The sequence below is a fragment of the Pseudophryne corroboree genome, chromosome 5 (assembly GCF_028390025.1).
Source record: "Pseudophryne corroboree isolate aPseCor3 chromosome 5, aPseCor3.hap2, whole genome shotgun sequence".
NCBI lineage: Eukaryota > Metazoa > Chordata > Amphibia > Anura > Myobatrachidae > Pseudophryne > Pseudophryne corroboree.
The window spans coordinates 303,774,094-303,789,517 of record NC_086448.1 but is presented as its reverse complement, the minus strand read 5'-3'; the positions used below and the strand labels follow the sequence as shown (position 1 = coordinate 303,789,517).

Sequence of the window (15,424 nt, the reverse complement as noted above, 5' to 3'; positions counted from 1 at the left end):
CAGAACAGTGTAAGAAAGCATGTTTATTTCATAATTAGTTATGTATAGTATAGTTAGTTCATGCATATTATTCAGGTCCATTATACGCAGTCTTTCATATATATTATTTTCAAAAACTAGCTTTTTGGGGTTTTTTTGCTTCTTTTTTTTTAGTAAACTATGTGAGGTTTTCAATGACAGTCTGCCAAGTCTTTTACAATTTTAAGTTTAGACTTCAGGTTGAGAAAGATTGTTTGTGACTATCACACGCTGAGAAAAATAAAATATTTGAGTATTAAAAAAATGTGAGACCTACCAATATGGAGCTTGTTACCTCTGTGTTTGATATCAGCCTCACCCACTCACAGACGTCTATGTAAGAGTGTCATGTCTAGATAAACCATGGGTGCTAAATTCAGGTAAAATTCCTGCACTTTAGCTGGCATACAGTTTCATCAAAGATACATTTTGGTATTTCCTAATATATGGAGGTACTTTGTTAATAGAGGGGAAGCTGAGAAATAAGAGGAATTGTACATACAGTCAATTATTAAGTTTATGTATCCTCCCTGAGGGTTCAGTATGATATCCTGGTAGACGTGATGACGGCGGTCAGAATCCCAACAGCTCCGTGGAAAGTACCCTAACCCTCCCTTCCCCGCTGCCTAAACCTAAACCTCCCCGCTTGGTGCCCAACCCTAACCTCCCCTTCTAAAAGTCTAAACCTAACCCTCCCTCCCCAGTACATAAGCACACCTTTCCAGTCCCTGCACCCTAACCACCCTTCTAATGGCTAAACCTAACCCCACCCGGTGTCCCGCTAGAAGAACGATCGGGATTCTGTCTGTCGGTATTTTGACGCCAGGATCCCGACCTCCATCAGGATTTAGATGTCAGGCTTCTGGCGCTCCTCAGGATTTCAGCATCGGTATATCGACCGCTGGGATCCCGTCTTTCAGGATATTAAGTGCATCCCCTCCTTGAATATGCTATAACTACATTTGTGGATCAATAAAAGAGCAAACTTAAAATAAGAATTTACTTACCGATAATTCTATTTCTCATAGTCCGTAGTGGATGCTGGGGACTCCGTAAGGACCATGGGGAATAGCGGCTCCGCAGGAGACTGGGCACATCTAAAGAAAGCTTTAGGACTATCTGGTGTGCACTGGCTCCTCCCCCTATGACCCTCCTCCAAGCCTCAGTTAGGATACTGTGCCCGGACGAGCGTACACAATAAGGAAGGATTTTGAATCCCGGGTAAGACTCATACCAGCCACACCAATCACACCGTATAACCTGTGATCTGAACCCAGTTAACAGCATGATAACAGAGAAGCCTCTGAAAGATGGCTCACAACAATAATAACCCCATTTTTGTAACAATAACTATGTACAAGTATTGCAGACAATCCGCACTTGGGATGGGCGCCCAGCATCCACTACGGACTATGAGAAATAGAATTATCGGTAAGTAAATTCTTATTTTCTCTAACGTCCTAAGTGGATGCTGGGGACTCCGTAAGGACCATGGGGATTATACCAAAGCTCCCAAACGGGCGGGAGAGTGCGGATGACTCTGCAGCACCAAATGAGAGAACTCCAGGTCCTCCTCAGCCAGGATATCAATTTTGTAGAATTTTACAAACGTATTTGCTCCTGACCAAGTAGCTGCTCGGCAAAGTTGTAAAGCCCAGACCCCTCGGGCAGCCGCCCAAGATGAGCCCACCTTCCTTGTGGAGTGGGCATTTACAGATTTTTGGCTGTGGCAGGCCTGCCACAGAATGTGCAAGCTGAATTGTACTACAAATCCAACGAGCAATAGTCTGCTTAGAAGCAGGAGCACCCAGCTTGTTGGGTGCATACAGGATAAACAGCGAGTCAGATTTCCTGACTCCAGCCGTCCTGGAAACATATATTTTCAGGGCACTGACAACGTCTAGCAACTTGGAGGCCTCCAAGTCCCTAGTAGCCGCAGGCACCACCAATAGGTTGGTTCAGGTGAAACGCTGAAACCACCTTGGGGAGAAACTGAGGACGAGTCCTCAATTCCGCCCTGTCCGAATGGAAAATCAGATAAGGGCTTTTTCAGGATAAAGCCGCCAATTCTGACACGCGCCTGGCCCAGGCCAGGGCCAACAGCATGACCACTTTCCATGTGAGATATTTTAACTCCACAGATTTAAGTGGTTCAAACCAATGTGACTTTTGGAACCCAAAACTACATTGAGATCCCAAAGTGCCACTGGAGGCACAAAAGGAGGCTGTATATGCAGTACCCCTTTTACAAACGTCTGAACTTCAGGGACTGAAGCTAGTTCTTTTTGGAAGAAAATTGACAGGGCCGAAATTTGAACCTTAATGGACCCCAATTTCAGGCCCATAGACACTGTAGGAATCAACCCAGTTGAATTTCCTCCGTCGGGCCTTACTGGCCTCGCACCACGCAACATATTTTCGCCAATTGCGGTGATAATGTTTTTGCGGTTACATCCTTCCTGGCTTTGATCAGGATAGGGATGACTTCATCCGGAATGCCTTTTTTCCTTCAGGATCCGGCGTTCAACCGCCATGCCGTCAAACGCAGCCGCGGTAAGTCTTGGAACAGACAGGGGTCCTTGCTGGAGCAGGTCCCTTCTTAGAGGTAGAGGCCACGGATCCTCTGTGAGCATCTCTTGAAGTTCCGGTTACCAAGTCCTTCTTGGCCAATCCGGAACCACGAATATAGTGCTTACTCCTCTCCATCTTATCAATCTCAGTACCTTGGGTATGAGAGGCAGAGGAGGGAACACATACCCTGACTGGTACACCCACGGTGTTACCAGAGCGTCTACAGCTTATTGCCTGAGGGTCCCTGGACCTGGCGCAATACCTGTCGAGTTTTTAATCATGTGGAAGACTTCTGGGTGAAGTCCCCACTCTCCCGGGTGGAGGTCGTGCTGAGGAAGTCTGCTTCCCAGTTGTCCACTCCCGGAATGAATACTGCTGACAGTGCTATCACATGATTTTCCGCCCAGCGAAGAATCCTTGCAGCTTCTGCCATTGCCCTCCTGCTTCTTGTGCCACCCTGTCTGTTTACGTGGGTGACTGCCGTGATGTTGTCCGACTGGATCAACACCGGCTGACCTTGTAGCAGAGGTCTTGCTTAGCTTAGAGCATTGTAAATGTCCCTTAGCTTCAGGATATTTATGTGAAGTGATGTCTCCAGGCTTGACCATAAGCCCTGGATATTCCTTCCCTGTGTGACTGCTCCCCAGCCTCGCAGGCTGGCATCCGTGGTCACCAGGACCCAGTCCTGAATGCCTAATCTGCGGCCCTCTAGAAGATGAGCACTCTGCAACCACCACAGGAGGGACACCCTTGTCCTTGGTGACAGGGTTATCCGCTGATGCATCTGAAGATGCGACCCGGACCATTTGTCCAGCAGGTCCCACTGGAAAGTTCTTGTGTGGAATCTGCCGAATGGGATTGCTTCGTAGGAAGCCACCATTTTACCCAGAACCCTTGTGCATTGATGCACTGAGACTTGGCTCGGTTTTAGGAGGTTCCTGACTAGCTCGGATAACTCCCTGGCTTTCTCCTCCGGGAGAAACACCTTTTTCTGGACTGTGTCCAGGATCATCCCTAGGAACAGAAGACACGTCGTCGGAACCAGGTGCGATTTTGGAATATTGAGAATCCAATCGTGCTGCCGCCACACTACCTGAGATAGTGCTACACCGACCTCCAACTGTTCCCTGGATCTTACCCTTATCAGGGAATTGTCCAAGTAAGGGATAACTAAAATTCACTTCCTTCGAAGGAATATCATCATTTCGGCCATTACCTTGGTAAAGACCCGGGGTGCCGTGTACCATCCATACGGCAGCGTCTGAACTGATAGTGACAGTTCTGTACCATAAACCTGAGGTACCCTTGGTGAGAAGGGTAAATTTTGACATGAAGGTAAGCATCCTTGATGTCCCGAGACATCATGTAGTCCCCTTCTTCCAGGTTCGCAATCACTGCTCTGAGTGACTCAATCTTGAATTTGAACCTCTGTACGTAAGTGTTCAAAGATTTTAGATTTAGAATCGGTCTCACCGAGCCGTCCGGCTTCGGTACCACAACAGTGTGGAATAATACCCCGTTCCCTGTTGCAGGAGGGGTATCTTGATTATCACCTGCTGGGAATACAGCTTGTGAATGGCTTCCAAAACTGTCTCCCTGTCAGAAGGAGACATCGGTAAAGCCGACTTTAGGAAACGGCGAGGGGGAGACGTCTCGAATTCTAATTTGTACCCCTGAGATATCACCTGAAGGATCCAGGGGTCTACTTGCGAGTGAGCCCACTGCGCGCTGAAATTCATTGAGACGGGCCCCCCACCGTGCCTGATTCTGCTTGTAAAGCCCCAGCGTATACTGAGGGCTTGGCAGAGGCGGGAGAGGGTTTCTGTTCCTGGGAACTGGCTGATTTCTGCAGCCTTTTTCCTCTCCCTCTGTCACGGGGCAGAAATGAGGAACCTTTTGCCCGCTTGTCCACGAAAAGACTGCGCCTAATAATACGGCGTCTTCTCATGTTGAGAGGCGACCTGGGGTACAAACGTGGAATTCCCAGCTGTTGCCGTGGCCACCAGGTTTGAAAGACCGACCCCAAATAACTCCTCCCTTAATAAAGCAATACTTCCAAATGCCGTTTGGAATACGCATCACCTGACCACTGACGTGTCCATAACCCTCTACTGGTAGAAATGGACAACGCGCTTAGACTTGATGCCAGTCGGCAAATATTCCGCTGTGCATCACGCATATATAGAAATGCATCTTTTAAATGCTCTATAGGCAAAAATATACTGTCCCTATCTAGGGTATCAATATTTTCAGTCAGGGAATCCGACCACGCCAACCCAGCACTGCACATCCAGGCTGAGGCGATTGCTGGTCGCAGTATAACACCAGTATGTGTGTAAATACCTTTTAGGATACCCTCCTGCTTTCTATCAGCAGGATCCTTAAGGGCGGCCATCTCAGGCGAAGGTAGAGCCCTTACAAGCGTGTGAGCGCTTTATCCACCCTAGGGGGTGTTTCCCAACGCACCCTAACCTCTGGCGGGAAAGGATATAATGCCAATAACATTTTAGAAATTATCAGTTGTTATCGGGGGAAACCCACGCATCATCACACACCTCATTTAATTTCTCAGATTCAGGAAAACTACAGGTAGTTTTTCCTCACCGAACATAATACCCCTTTTTTGGTGGTACTCGTATTATCAGAAATGTGTAAAACAGTTTTCATTGCCTCAATCATGTAACGTGTGGCCCTACTGGAAGTCACATTCGTCTCTTCACCGTCGACACTGGAGTCAGTATCCGTGTCGGCGTCTATATCTGCCATCTGAGGTAACGGGCGCTTTAGAGCCCCTGACGGCCTATGAGACGTCTGGACAGGCACAAGCTGAGTAGCCGGCTGTCTCATGTCAACCACTGTCTTTTATACAGAGCTGACACTGTCACGTAATTCCTTCCAACAGTTCATCCACTCAGGTGTCGACCCCCTAGGGGGTGACATCACTATTACAGGCAATCTGCTCCATCTCCACATCATTTTTCTCCTCATACATGTCGACACAAAAGTACCGACATACAGCACACACACAGGGAATGCTCTGATAGAGGACAGGACCCCACTAGCCCTTTGGGGAGACAGAGGGAGAGTTTGCCAGCACACACCAGAGCGCTATATATATACAGGGATAACCTTATATAAGTGTTTTTCCTTATAGCTGCTGTATAGTTAATACTGCGCCTAATTAGTGCCCCCCTCTCTTTTTTAACCCTTTCTGTAGTGTAGTGACTGCAGGGGAGAGCCAGGGAGCTTCCCTCCAACGGAGCTGTGAGGGAAAATGGCGCCAGTGTGCTGAGGAGATAGGCTCCGCCCCTTTTTCGCTGACTTTTCTCCTGCTTTTTTATGGATTCTGGCAGGGGTTAAATGCATCCATATAGCCCAGGAGCTATATGTGATGCATTTTTTGCCATCCAAGGTGTTTTTATTGCGTCTCAGGGCGCCCCCCCCCAGCGCCCTGCACCCTCAGTGACCGAAGTGTGAAGTGTGCTGAGAGCAATGGCGCACAGCTGCAGTGCTGTGCGCTACCTTGTTGAAGACAGGACGTCTTCTGCCGCCGATTTTCCGGACCTCTTCTGCCTTCTGGCTCTGTAAGGGGGCCGGCGGCGCGGCTCTGGGACCCATCCAAGCTGGGCCTGTGATCGTCCCTCTGGAGCTAATGTCCAGTAGCCTAAGAAGCCCAATCCACTCTGCACGCAGGTGAGTTCGCTTCTTCTCCCCTTAGTCCCTCGATGCAGTGAGCCTGTTGCCAGCAGGTCTCACTGAAAATAAAAAACCTAAACTAAAACTTTCACTAAGAAGCTCAGGAGAGCCCCTAGTGTGCACCCTTCTCGTTCGGGCACAGAGATCTAACTGAGGCTTGGAGGAGGGTCATAGGGGGAGGAGCCAGTGCACACCAGATAGTCCTAAAGCTTTCTTTAGATGTGCCCAGTCTCCTGCGGTGCCGCTATTCCCCATGGTCCTTACGGAGTCCCCAGCATCCACTTAGGACGTTAAAGAAAAGCTAATTGATTAAAGTTGGGTACACACCTATACAATCGCCGGACCATTCTCCCGATATGGGGTGAACAGGCATTGATTGTATAGGTGTGTATTCAGTGCAGATGCAAGAGTGATAGCCGGTAAATGGCTTATAACGCTCCTGCAATGGTCGCATCTCATGAGCTGCACATGTGACCTCCGGCACACCATAGAGGAGCCGCCTACCCTCACTGCTGCCACACCTCATATGAGGTCACGGCTGCATACACACTGCTTGGCTGTTCGGTAGTGTGTAACCCAATCAGCTGGGGATCGAATAGGTGTTCACCCAGCTTAACTCAGCCTCTAGTTATCATAAAAAAAATATTATTAATATTCTGAAGATCGAAAATAATTGCTATCTATACAATTATTACAATCTGCTCTATCGTCATATTTTTACTGCTCTCATAATCAATTAAAATATGTGTGCATACTATTGCAGGACATGCTTTTTAACTACAGGTTGAGTATCCCATATCCAAATATTCCAAAATACGGAATATTCCGAAATACGGACTTTTTTGAGTGAGAGTGAGATAGTGAAACCTTTGTTTTTTGATGACTCAATGTACACAAACTTTGTTTAATACAGAAAGTTATTAAAAATATTGTATTAAATGACCTTCTGGCTGTGTGTATAAGGTGTATATGAAACATAAATGAATTGTGTGAATGTAGACACACTTTGTTTAATGTACAAAGTTATAAAAAATATTGGCTAAAATGACCTTCAGGCTGTGTGTATAAGGTGTATATGAAACATAAATACATTCTGTGCTTAGACTTGGGTCCCATCGCCATGATATCTCATTATGGTATGCAATTATTCCAAAATATGGAAAAATCCCATATCCAAAATACCTCTGGTCCCAAGCATTTTGGATAAGGGATACTCAACCTGTATTACCATAAAATTGTTGGCATTTTCTATGATAGGAAAAAGACACAACTGTCATATACACTTATCACAGCCCTACTGCTTGCCAAATACACTTATAGCAATGACTGTCAGGCAAACTGACAGTTTTGTACTCACAGGCTGCAGCAGATAGATCAGAGATGAATCTTGAATCACTATTATTGGGATAGAGGTGATTTTGACAGCATGATAAAGTGTTTCCACTGAAGCCATAGTCTGGTCAAAGCGTCCCCCAAGTCCTCCCAATACCACAATGACGTCCACCTTAAGCAGGAATATAAAATAATGAAAGATCTAGTCAGAACAAATGTTATACAAAACAACACGTGTGAAAAAATAAAAATAACATTTGATTACATCTTGAAATCTGCATAGTATACGTATTACCATAATAAATAATAAAACCCTATACAATATGCTGGATATCATACAAAACACATACAATAGATAGATAGATAGATAGATAGATAGATAGATAGATAGATAGATAGATAGATAGATAGATAGATAGATAGATAGATGAACTGGGAGGGCTTGATTTATTACTAACCCTGCAGCTCGGCTCACCCTAGGGTAGTAACCCAGAGAGTTTACTTTTAACCGCCTGTTTTTCTGTTTCTCAGTTTAAAAGGAGCTACATGTCCAATGAATATCCTGACTACCTATAATAAAGACTGTGGGGTACTATATGGCCAATGTAATTACTTTTTTTTTATGTCTGTTTCTAGATATTGCCTGAGGGTCTACCAGGAGAGGGTTCTTGCTTCCGTGCATAAGTGGTGAATAAGTGGTTTAAAAGGATACAGGGGAGGAAACATCCCCACATCAGCTTGCCACCAATCTTAAATTTCCCCACCTCTACTGTAATGTCATGCCTGGCAGTACAAAGCCTGTAGGATATGGCCACAGTAGGTGGCCCATGCTACTCAGGACATGACTCATTTACAGATGTGTCCTCATAAGGGGTACCACAACATTTTCAGGTTGGGAGGCCACAATATAATTTAATTTTGGCACCTCTAAATTGTTGAATGTTGCCCCTTCAGTGGCAGCTGGACTCCACACCACACCAGCCTCCATACAAGTCAAAAAATGTCCATAACTGGGGTTACATATAGATACAGTATGTTAATTTATGTTACACAGCATTTCCAGAACTATGGTGTACTGTATTCACTACAGTTATTGGCATATTAATAATGGGTGCAGTGTGTGGTACACATGGGGGGCCACACCACACCCCCCTGCACCCATGTTTAATTACTTACCTTTCCAGAGTCCCGTGTTGGTGCTGCAGTAGAGATCACTGGCAAAATGGACACAGTAGAGATTAGTTGGGCAATATGCCGGGTTGGGTTGCCATAGGGGGTGGGGACGTAGGTGGGATTGGGGGCAGGGATAGTGGCAGCATCAGAGGCGGGGACATCGCTGGGAGATGATATCATCCCCACGCCACATCTGCCTGTACTGTGAATGGGTCCCAGGTCGCATGAACCCAGTAAACCATTCACACTGCACCTGACCTGGTGATAACCCGGGAATAACGCTTCTTTATTCCCGGGATGAAATACTGGGTTAGGCGACCTGGGAATTCAGGACTTTTACACCACACAGCGACCCGCATTGATCCGGAAATATACTGCGTTGATACTGGGTTATTTGTGCGGTGTGAAAGGGGTATTAGACACCTCAGAAAACATTCACATCTCCAATAAACCCAGACAGTACATTAATTTATGGACATACTATTGGTATAAAAACACTTTCGGACCACTGGAAAAACAAGTGCAGGGGTCCATATCCTTACCCTGTATATATGACAACGGTTGTCTCTTTAGCAGAAGATGATCAGCAGCAGTAAGGCAGCAGTGCAGCAAATATCCAGGAGTCCGAAGCACTCCATGTGAGGGGACGCGATGCACTAATTGGAGTTCCCGGTCACTTTACAGAGTAAACAACACCAAAAATAAAATAAAAATCTCATATCGACATTTTCCTGTGTCGACCTTTTCCTATGTTCACCTTGTGCCTGTCGAACTTTTGGGGTAGACCTAGTCACTGTCTACCTTTTCCAGGTCGACTTAGACCCCCATACCCCCCTGGGATACCCTATTCATTTGACCAGCTTGGTTCCACATACTGAATACTTCATTCCTGTCAGAACCAGGCAAGCCACACATCAGCAGCTATTACTTTCACAATACTGGAACAGTACACTCATTTCCTGAAATATCATGTGCTGCTGTTAAGGATGTAATGCTTCTGTTCATGTTATTCAATCCACATCAGCTCCTGCACTTCTGAGAGAAACCAGTTTTGAAAAATGAACATAATAAGTCCTCTGACCAAGTCCAAAATATCTATAATGAGTTCATACGGTACAGGGATAAGTAAATAAGGTAAAATAACTAAATTTGGCTGTTTTGCAGAAGCCAAATAGCTCTGCTTTTCTTTAACATGCTGCACATATTCGTAAATACAAATTGCAGAATTAATAGTCTATGAATACAGCTGGAATGAGAATGCCAATTCCTTCTGCTGTGTGTAAGGGCTCACAGAGGGGGGGGAGAGGGGGGAGTGGAGACTGTTAATCTGGGGCTGTTGGAGGGGCCTGGGACAGTTGCTGATGGGGACAAATGCATGTACTTTACATTATGGGTTCCTTTTTTTTTTATGAGGCATGGCCTTGCCTCCCATTTACTTTTATGTCCATACAATACCCAGGCCTTTTCGACAATACCCAGGCCTTGTCAAGGTCTCAATAGACCTGGCTGTGTGGTATAGCTGGGAGAGGAATGGGAATGCTTATTAACAAAATCCACTAGTGAAATGTAAACAATTTTCCAAACAAACGTTTTGTAGAATAGTTTTGAAAAATTCAATTCAGTTTGAAGGAAGTTGTGGCCACAGAAAATACTTGAAGGGATAAATATGGCCTATGGATGGACTATTGAACAGCCCTATTTTACTCTGTTTGGGCTAGATAATAAGCCGTCAAGAATATCTTAGGGTGTGTACACATGGTGAGATCCTTGCTATGCCCGATTTTCACTTGCGATTTCCCTTGAACTCCCTGGAGCCCAGATAGCACAGATTTTTACTAACTTTTCTTGAGATATGTACTATGTGTGCTTACAATTTTGGCTTATATGAGATTTTGGCTTATGTGAGATGTCATTGACATGTGAGATGAACTAGATAATACACCGATCTAGCAAGGATTGACTTGCCTGCACAGTCTATCTTTTCTTGCGATGCCGACCTGGCGGGACCGCACATCGGGTTCGAATCGGGATCACAAGGTGATTTTCACCTTGCGATCTGCACTAACTTTTCTTGCGATTTTGACTATATAGTCAAAATCGAAAGAAAATATCTCACCGTGTGTACACACCCTTAGTTTTGATTCTATAGAAATGTTTGTGCATTTTTGTAATTACATCTGTAGACTTTACTTTTCAAATGACATTAGCTTTAACTTAAATATAAAATAAAAAAACACAGATTTAACATATTTACTACACTGCTGCTTAGAAAAATGAACAAATCTCTACAGAAGCTTTTTGCTGCTACAACATAATAATCTTTCACAGTGTGCAATATTATAGTTTTAGAGCCTTATGTAATAAGGGTAGTTATACTGGTAATTCCTGTTATTATCAGTTAATAACATAGAGTAATGCATCTGCAGTTAAACTGAGGTGGATCTATTATTGTATTTTAGCATTTTGCATAGAATATATTTGAGGTTTAAAACAGAATTACAGACATTTTTAAAAACATGAAATAGCAAACCAGTTTTTCTGAGAGCAAAAAAAACATTCACTCAGCAATGGTAGGCAGATTGAATCTGTAGTTCAATTGATGTACTGCTGTGTTGTATAGTTAGACTATAAACTTTTTTAGATTTTAAGAATCTTTCAAGTAGGTACATTACTCTGTCAGTATTAACACTGCACTTCCACCTTAGAAGTGGGTGGAGTTTCATAGTGTTGCGCCCAATGGCTGTTCAGTGTAATGATTATTCCCATGACATGTTGGTTTCTTTTTCTAGTCATAACTGAAAATCAGAGCGATGTTACGCTTACAACACTTTAGGAAGTAATTACATTTTAAAATGAATAATCCATGTATGTTTTTTATGATTCATTGACAATTGGCTGAAAATAGGAGGGCTTATGTATTTAATGTAAACCATATACTGTATAACAAAATAAAGAGGTACATAGCATTGTGATGAGGTAACAGTGCTTCATTGGTATGTTTTCATTTTCAGATTACCATCCTAATATGTGGGAGGACACCTAGCTTAATAAGGGATAGCTAATATTGATTAAGGGAAAAAACAGAGGAGAACTAAGTTGCAACTTGGGCACAGTAGTGGCTCATTTACCAAAACAAGCCAGAAAGAACACGGTGGCAAATGGGAACAGTGATAACCGGCAAAGTGGATGCTTGGCACACTGAATGCTACTGTATGTATAAGCTTATGATAGCGAAGAGTATGTTAAAGGTTACTTAGTTTATACACTCAGTTTGGGGGACGGACAGACTTTAGGCTGAAGTTGCCGAGACAGAAGCCAAGTGACATGTGGGTAAGGTAGACTTTTGGTTAAAATTTCAAGGCAGAATTGCAATGAAAAGGAGGGGCATAGCAAAGCTGGGGCAGTGAGGCCTGACTTACCAAACATGAGACACTTAAGTGCTGGGCCTTTAATTCATTGCAATGTGCAAAATTATAGTGTAGGTTTAGGCATGTTTGTACATTCTGTAGAAGAAATCATTCCGCATAAGAGAGCATGATGGAGAGAAGATAAGCATCATACTATCCAGAGTTGACATGCCTAGAAAGGGCAAGTAGACTGGCGAAACTGGGCAAAATGCTACTGTGGAAGGCAAAGTATTCAAAGTGGTCAGAAGCTGAGTAGCTTTTGATTTAGGGAAGGGTTTGCAATTGTAGTCCAGATCGCTAGTTCTCCAAACACTTAGTTATCAAAGAGTTGATGCTGAATCATACTGCTGACCTGGACTCTGTGCTTTCCATGACTATATTTCCCCGAGGGCACTTTAAGCTCTTCAACTTATTTCTACAATTGTGTGCGGAGGCATATACCGAGTCCAAATAGGATTAATGCAGTTGGTCCAATGTGGTGGCTTGTTGGGGGAGCTAGAGCACATGCATGGGGGACTAAGTATATTCATCTATACAGATAAAACCACTTGTCATATCTTACCTTGGCAAGGATACTGACATACATAAATCAGAATGCACGGAGAAGGTACTGTAGCAAACCTTCGGATGATTGTTGGCATGCAGAGTGGAGTGAAGAACTTTACACTACAGATGTGTTCTCATACATCTAGCCTCAAGATGCCATGCTTCGCGAGATGCCTAGCGTGAGTGAGCTAGCAGGTTTTATGCGACTCTACCTGTGCCAAGTATCTTTTTTTACCCGAAATGTGTCTTAGTCACAATGTGATGCAACTAGGACACATAGGGAGACTTTTCTGATTAATTTGATATGCAACACTTGTACAGTATAACTGTGTGCGACTGAGACTCCAAATATATATACGAAGTGCTATGATGCAGTGGTCGTGGCTTTTTTCCATGCCAAGTCCCGTCCTGCTTCATATACAGACTCAGTTGCATACAGATATACAAATGTATTTGCTAAGATTGTTGAATTTTGCTTACCAGGTAATTACAATGGGGGTGGATAGAGGAGGCAAGCATTAAGATTAGACATCACATGATGCATACAGTATATCAGCAGAGAGCTGAGAGAAGACCTATATGGTCTGGGGGTATTCAACAGTGCACACATATTACATAATACAGGGATAACCAATCATGCTTTGCAGCTATTCACAGACCCAGCGGAGACTACAGGTTTCTGGTTTATTTACATGGGCAATAGCACTCTCAACTATCGCCAGAGCAGCGGATTGCTAAGGAGCTAACCAGGAACTTAGACCCACTGGAGTTGCTTCTAACACTGGTCAATAGCTTCCCAACTTGCACATCAAGTTATGGGGTGACAATGCATATTGAGCAGATAGAACAACATATCTACGGAATTTAGTAGTAAAGTATTAGAAAAAATTAAAAGGTACGTTATGTCCATAAGACTGACAAGGACTCCCTGCTGGTAGGCTTACTGTTCTTGGGCAAGCCCAACGGGTCTCCAGAGCCAGTGTTAGCAACACATTGGTCATAATTCCGTTTTCATTATTCGGCATAATTCAACTGTTAGAAAAGGAACACTACAACATTCTAAAGGTATGACCATTTTACTCTCTAAAAGCCAAATTATATTCTAAATCTATACTTCATAATATACACTGGCCAATACAGTATGAGGACCATAAAAAAATTGTAGCAGAATGCAAAATAAAACTAGCACAGACTGCTTAATATTAATTGTTATAAGAGTTCTGATATTAGAATGAAGCCACGCTGATGCATGTTCTGCTTGCTTACATATAATATAAGCAAACTGGGAGGGCTAGACAGAAGTGATGATTCATGCCTGGATATGAACACTGAATTATCATTTTGACGCTTTTTTATAGTAAGACAAGAGGGTGAAAGCAATAATAGAGAGTTACATAAAAAAAGTTAAATATAACTAGTGAATGGAGAGAAGTACAACAAATGGTTGGCGAATAGAACTTTTTTGCAATAACGTGTGAAAGGAAAAAAACAAAGAATGTGCCTGCTTCTTGACAGGCTGTATAAAATATCCTGTTGGGATCTCCAATGCTAAGTTATATCAAATTTCAATATACAGTATGGCTAATGAATCACATCAAAATGTGTTTCCTGATGGGTCAAAGCAGAGAAATAGGTTGTCATGCTAGTTTAAATGATCTTATTGAAAAGAACTCCACATACATTTCACATTGCTTTTTCAAACCATTTACGATACTCAATATAAGAAAGTCCTTTAGAATATGGTTTTCTATCAAGCTTGCTCCCACACGTGACTTAACCCTCTTTGAGCGACATGTAATCTGACATTACAGGAAATTATTATCACTGCATATGAAACTGTTCCGTTCTAACGAGGAGGCATTTACTTGGCCACAGAATGTGGAGGGAGGAGGAAAATCACGGAATTGGGATTGGCGGGATCCCAGGATGTTGGCCCAAAATTGCCAGGATTTCAATCCCGGGATTGAAGCCTCCAATACCGGGATTAATTTGCGCATGTGCTATTTAGTTATTTAAGCCTCCCTATTGTGAGTCCTTAATTCTCACTTTTTGCCTGTCTATAATGGTATCTTTTTTCATAGGAAAAAAACAAAACACTGGGCTGGTACATGGTACTAAATATAGTAGGAAGGTTACTTACAGCAGCATTACTGATCTTATTAATGATCTCTCAACAGTAAGAATTAATATTATGTAAGTGTACAAACACAATAAATCCCATAACAACATTGCTACTTCTTGTGTCTCAATAAACAAATAAACATGAGTGCAATAACCAGCGCAGGACACTGTGGGGCAGATTTATTAAACTCGGTGAAGTGATAAATTGGAAGGTGATAAAGGACCAGCCAGTCAGCTCCTAACTTTCATTTTTCAAACCCAGCCTGTAACATGGAAGTTAGGATCTGATTGCCTGGTCCTTTATCACCTTCCACTTTATCACTTCACCGAGCTTAATAAATCTGCCCCTGTGTGAATAATCGGTCATATGATTGCTAAGCAAAACTCCAAAACAACCAGCTACCCAATGTGGAACCCAATATGTGGTCATGTTTTTAACAGTTATTGAACTGCAGCAATTGCATAAAATTACATAAGTCCTCATTCATGTACCATTTTTGCACCATAATGGTGCAAGACATTTGGCATTACTTATACCCCTTTCAGACCACCAGCAATAA

The 15,424-nt window shown here is 43.4% G+C and overlaps 1 protein-coding gene across 7 annotated transcripts in view; it reads right to left on the bottom strand.

The window, feature by feature from the left end:
* TPK1 (thiamin pyrophosphokinase 1) overlaps positions 1 to 15,424 on the bottom strand; it is a 1,127,731-nt gene that overhangs the window by 533,025 nt on the left and 579,282 nt on the right. For all 7 annotated transcript variants that reach the window (XM_063922440.1, XM_063922443.1, XM_063922447.1 and 4 more), the window contains one exon: positions 7,643 to 7,789. In XM_063922440.1, the coding sequence (XP_063778510.1) occupies positions 7,643 to 7,789 (147 nt within the window). The remainder of the gene's footprint in view (positions 1 to 7,642; positions 7,790 to 15,424) is intronic.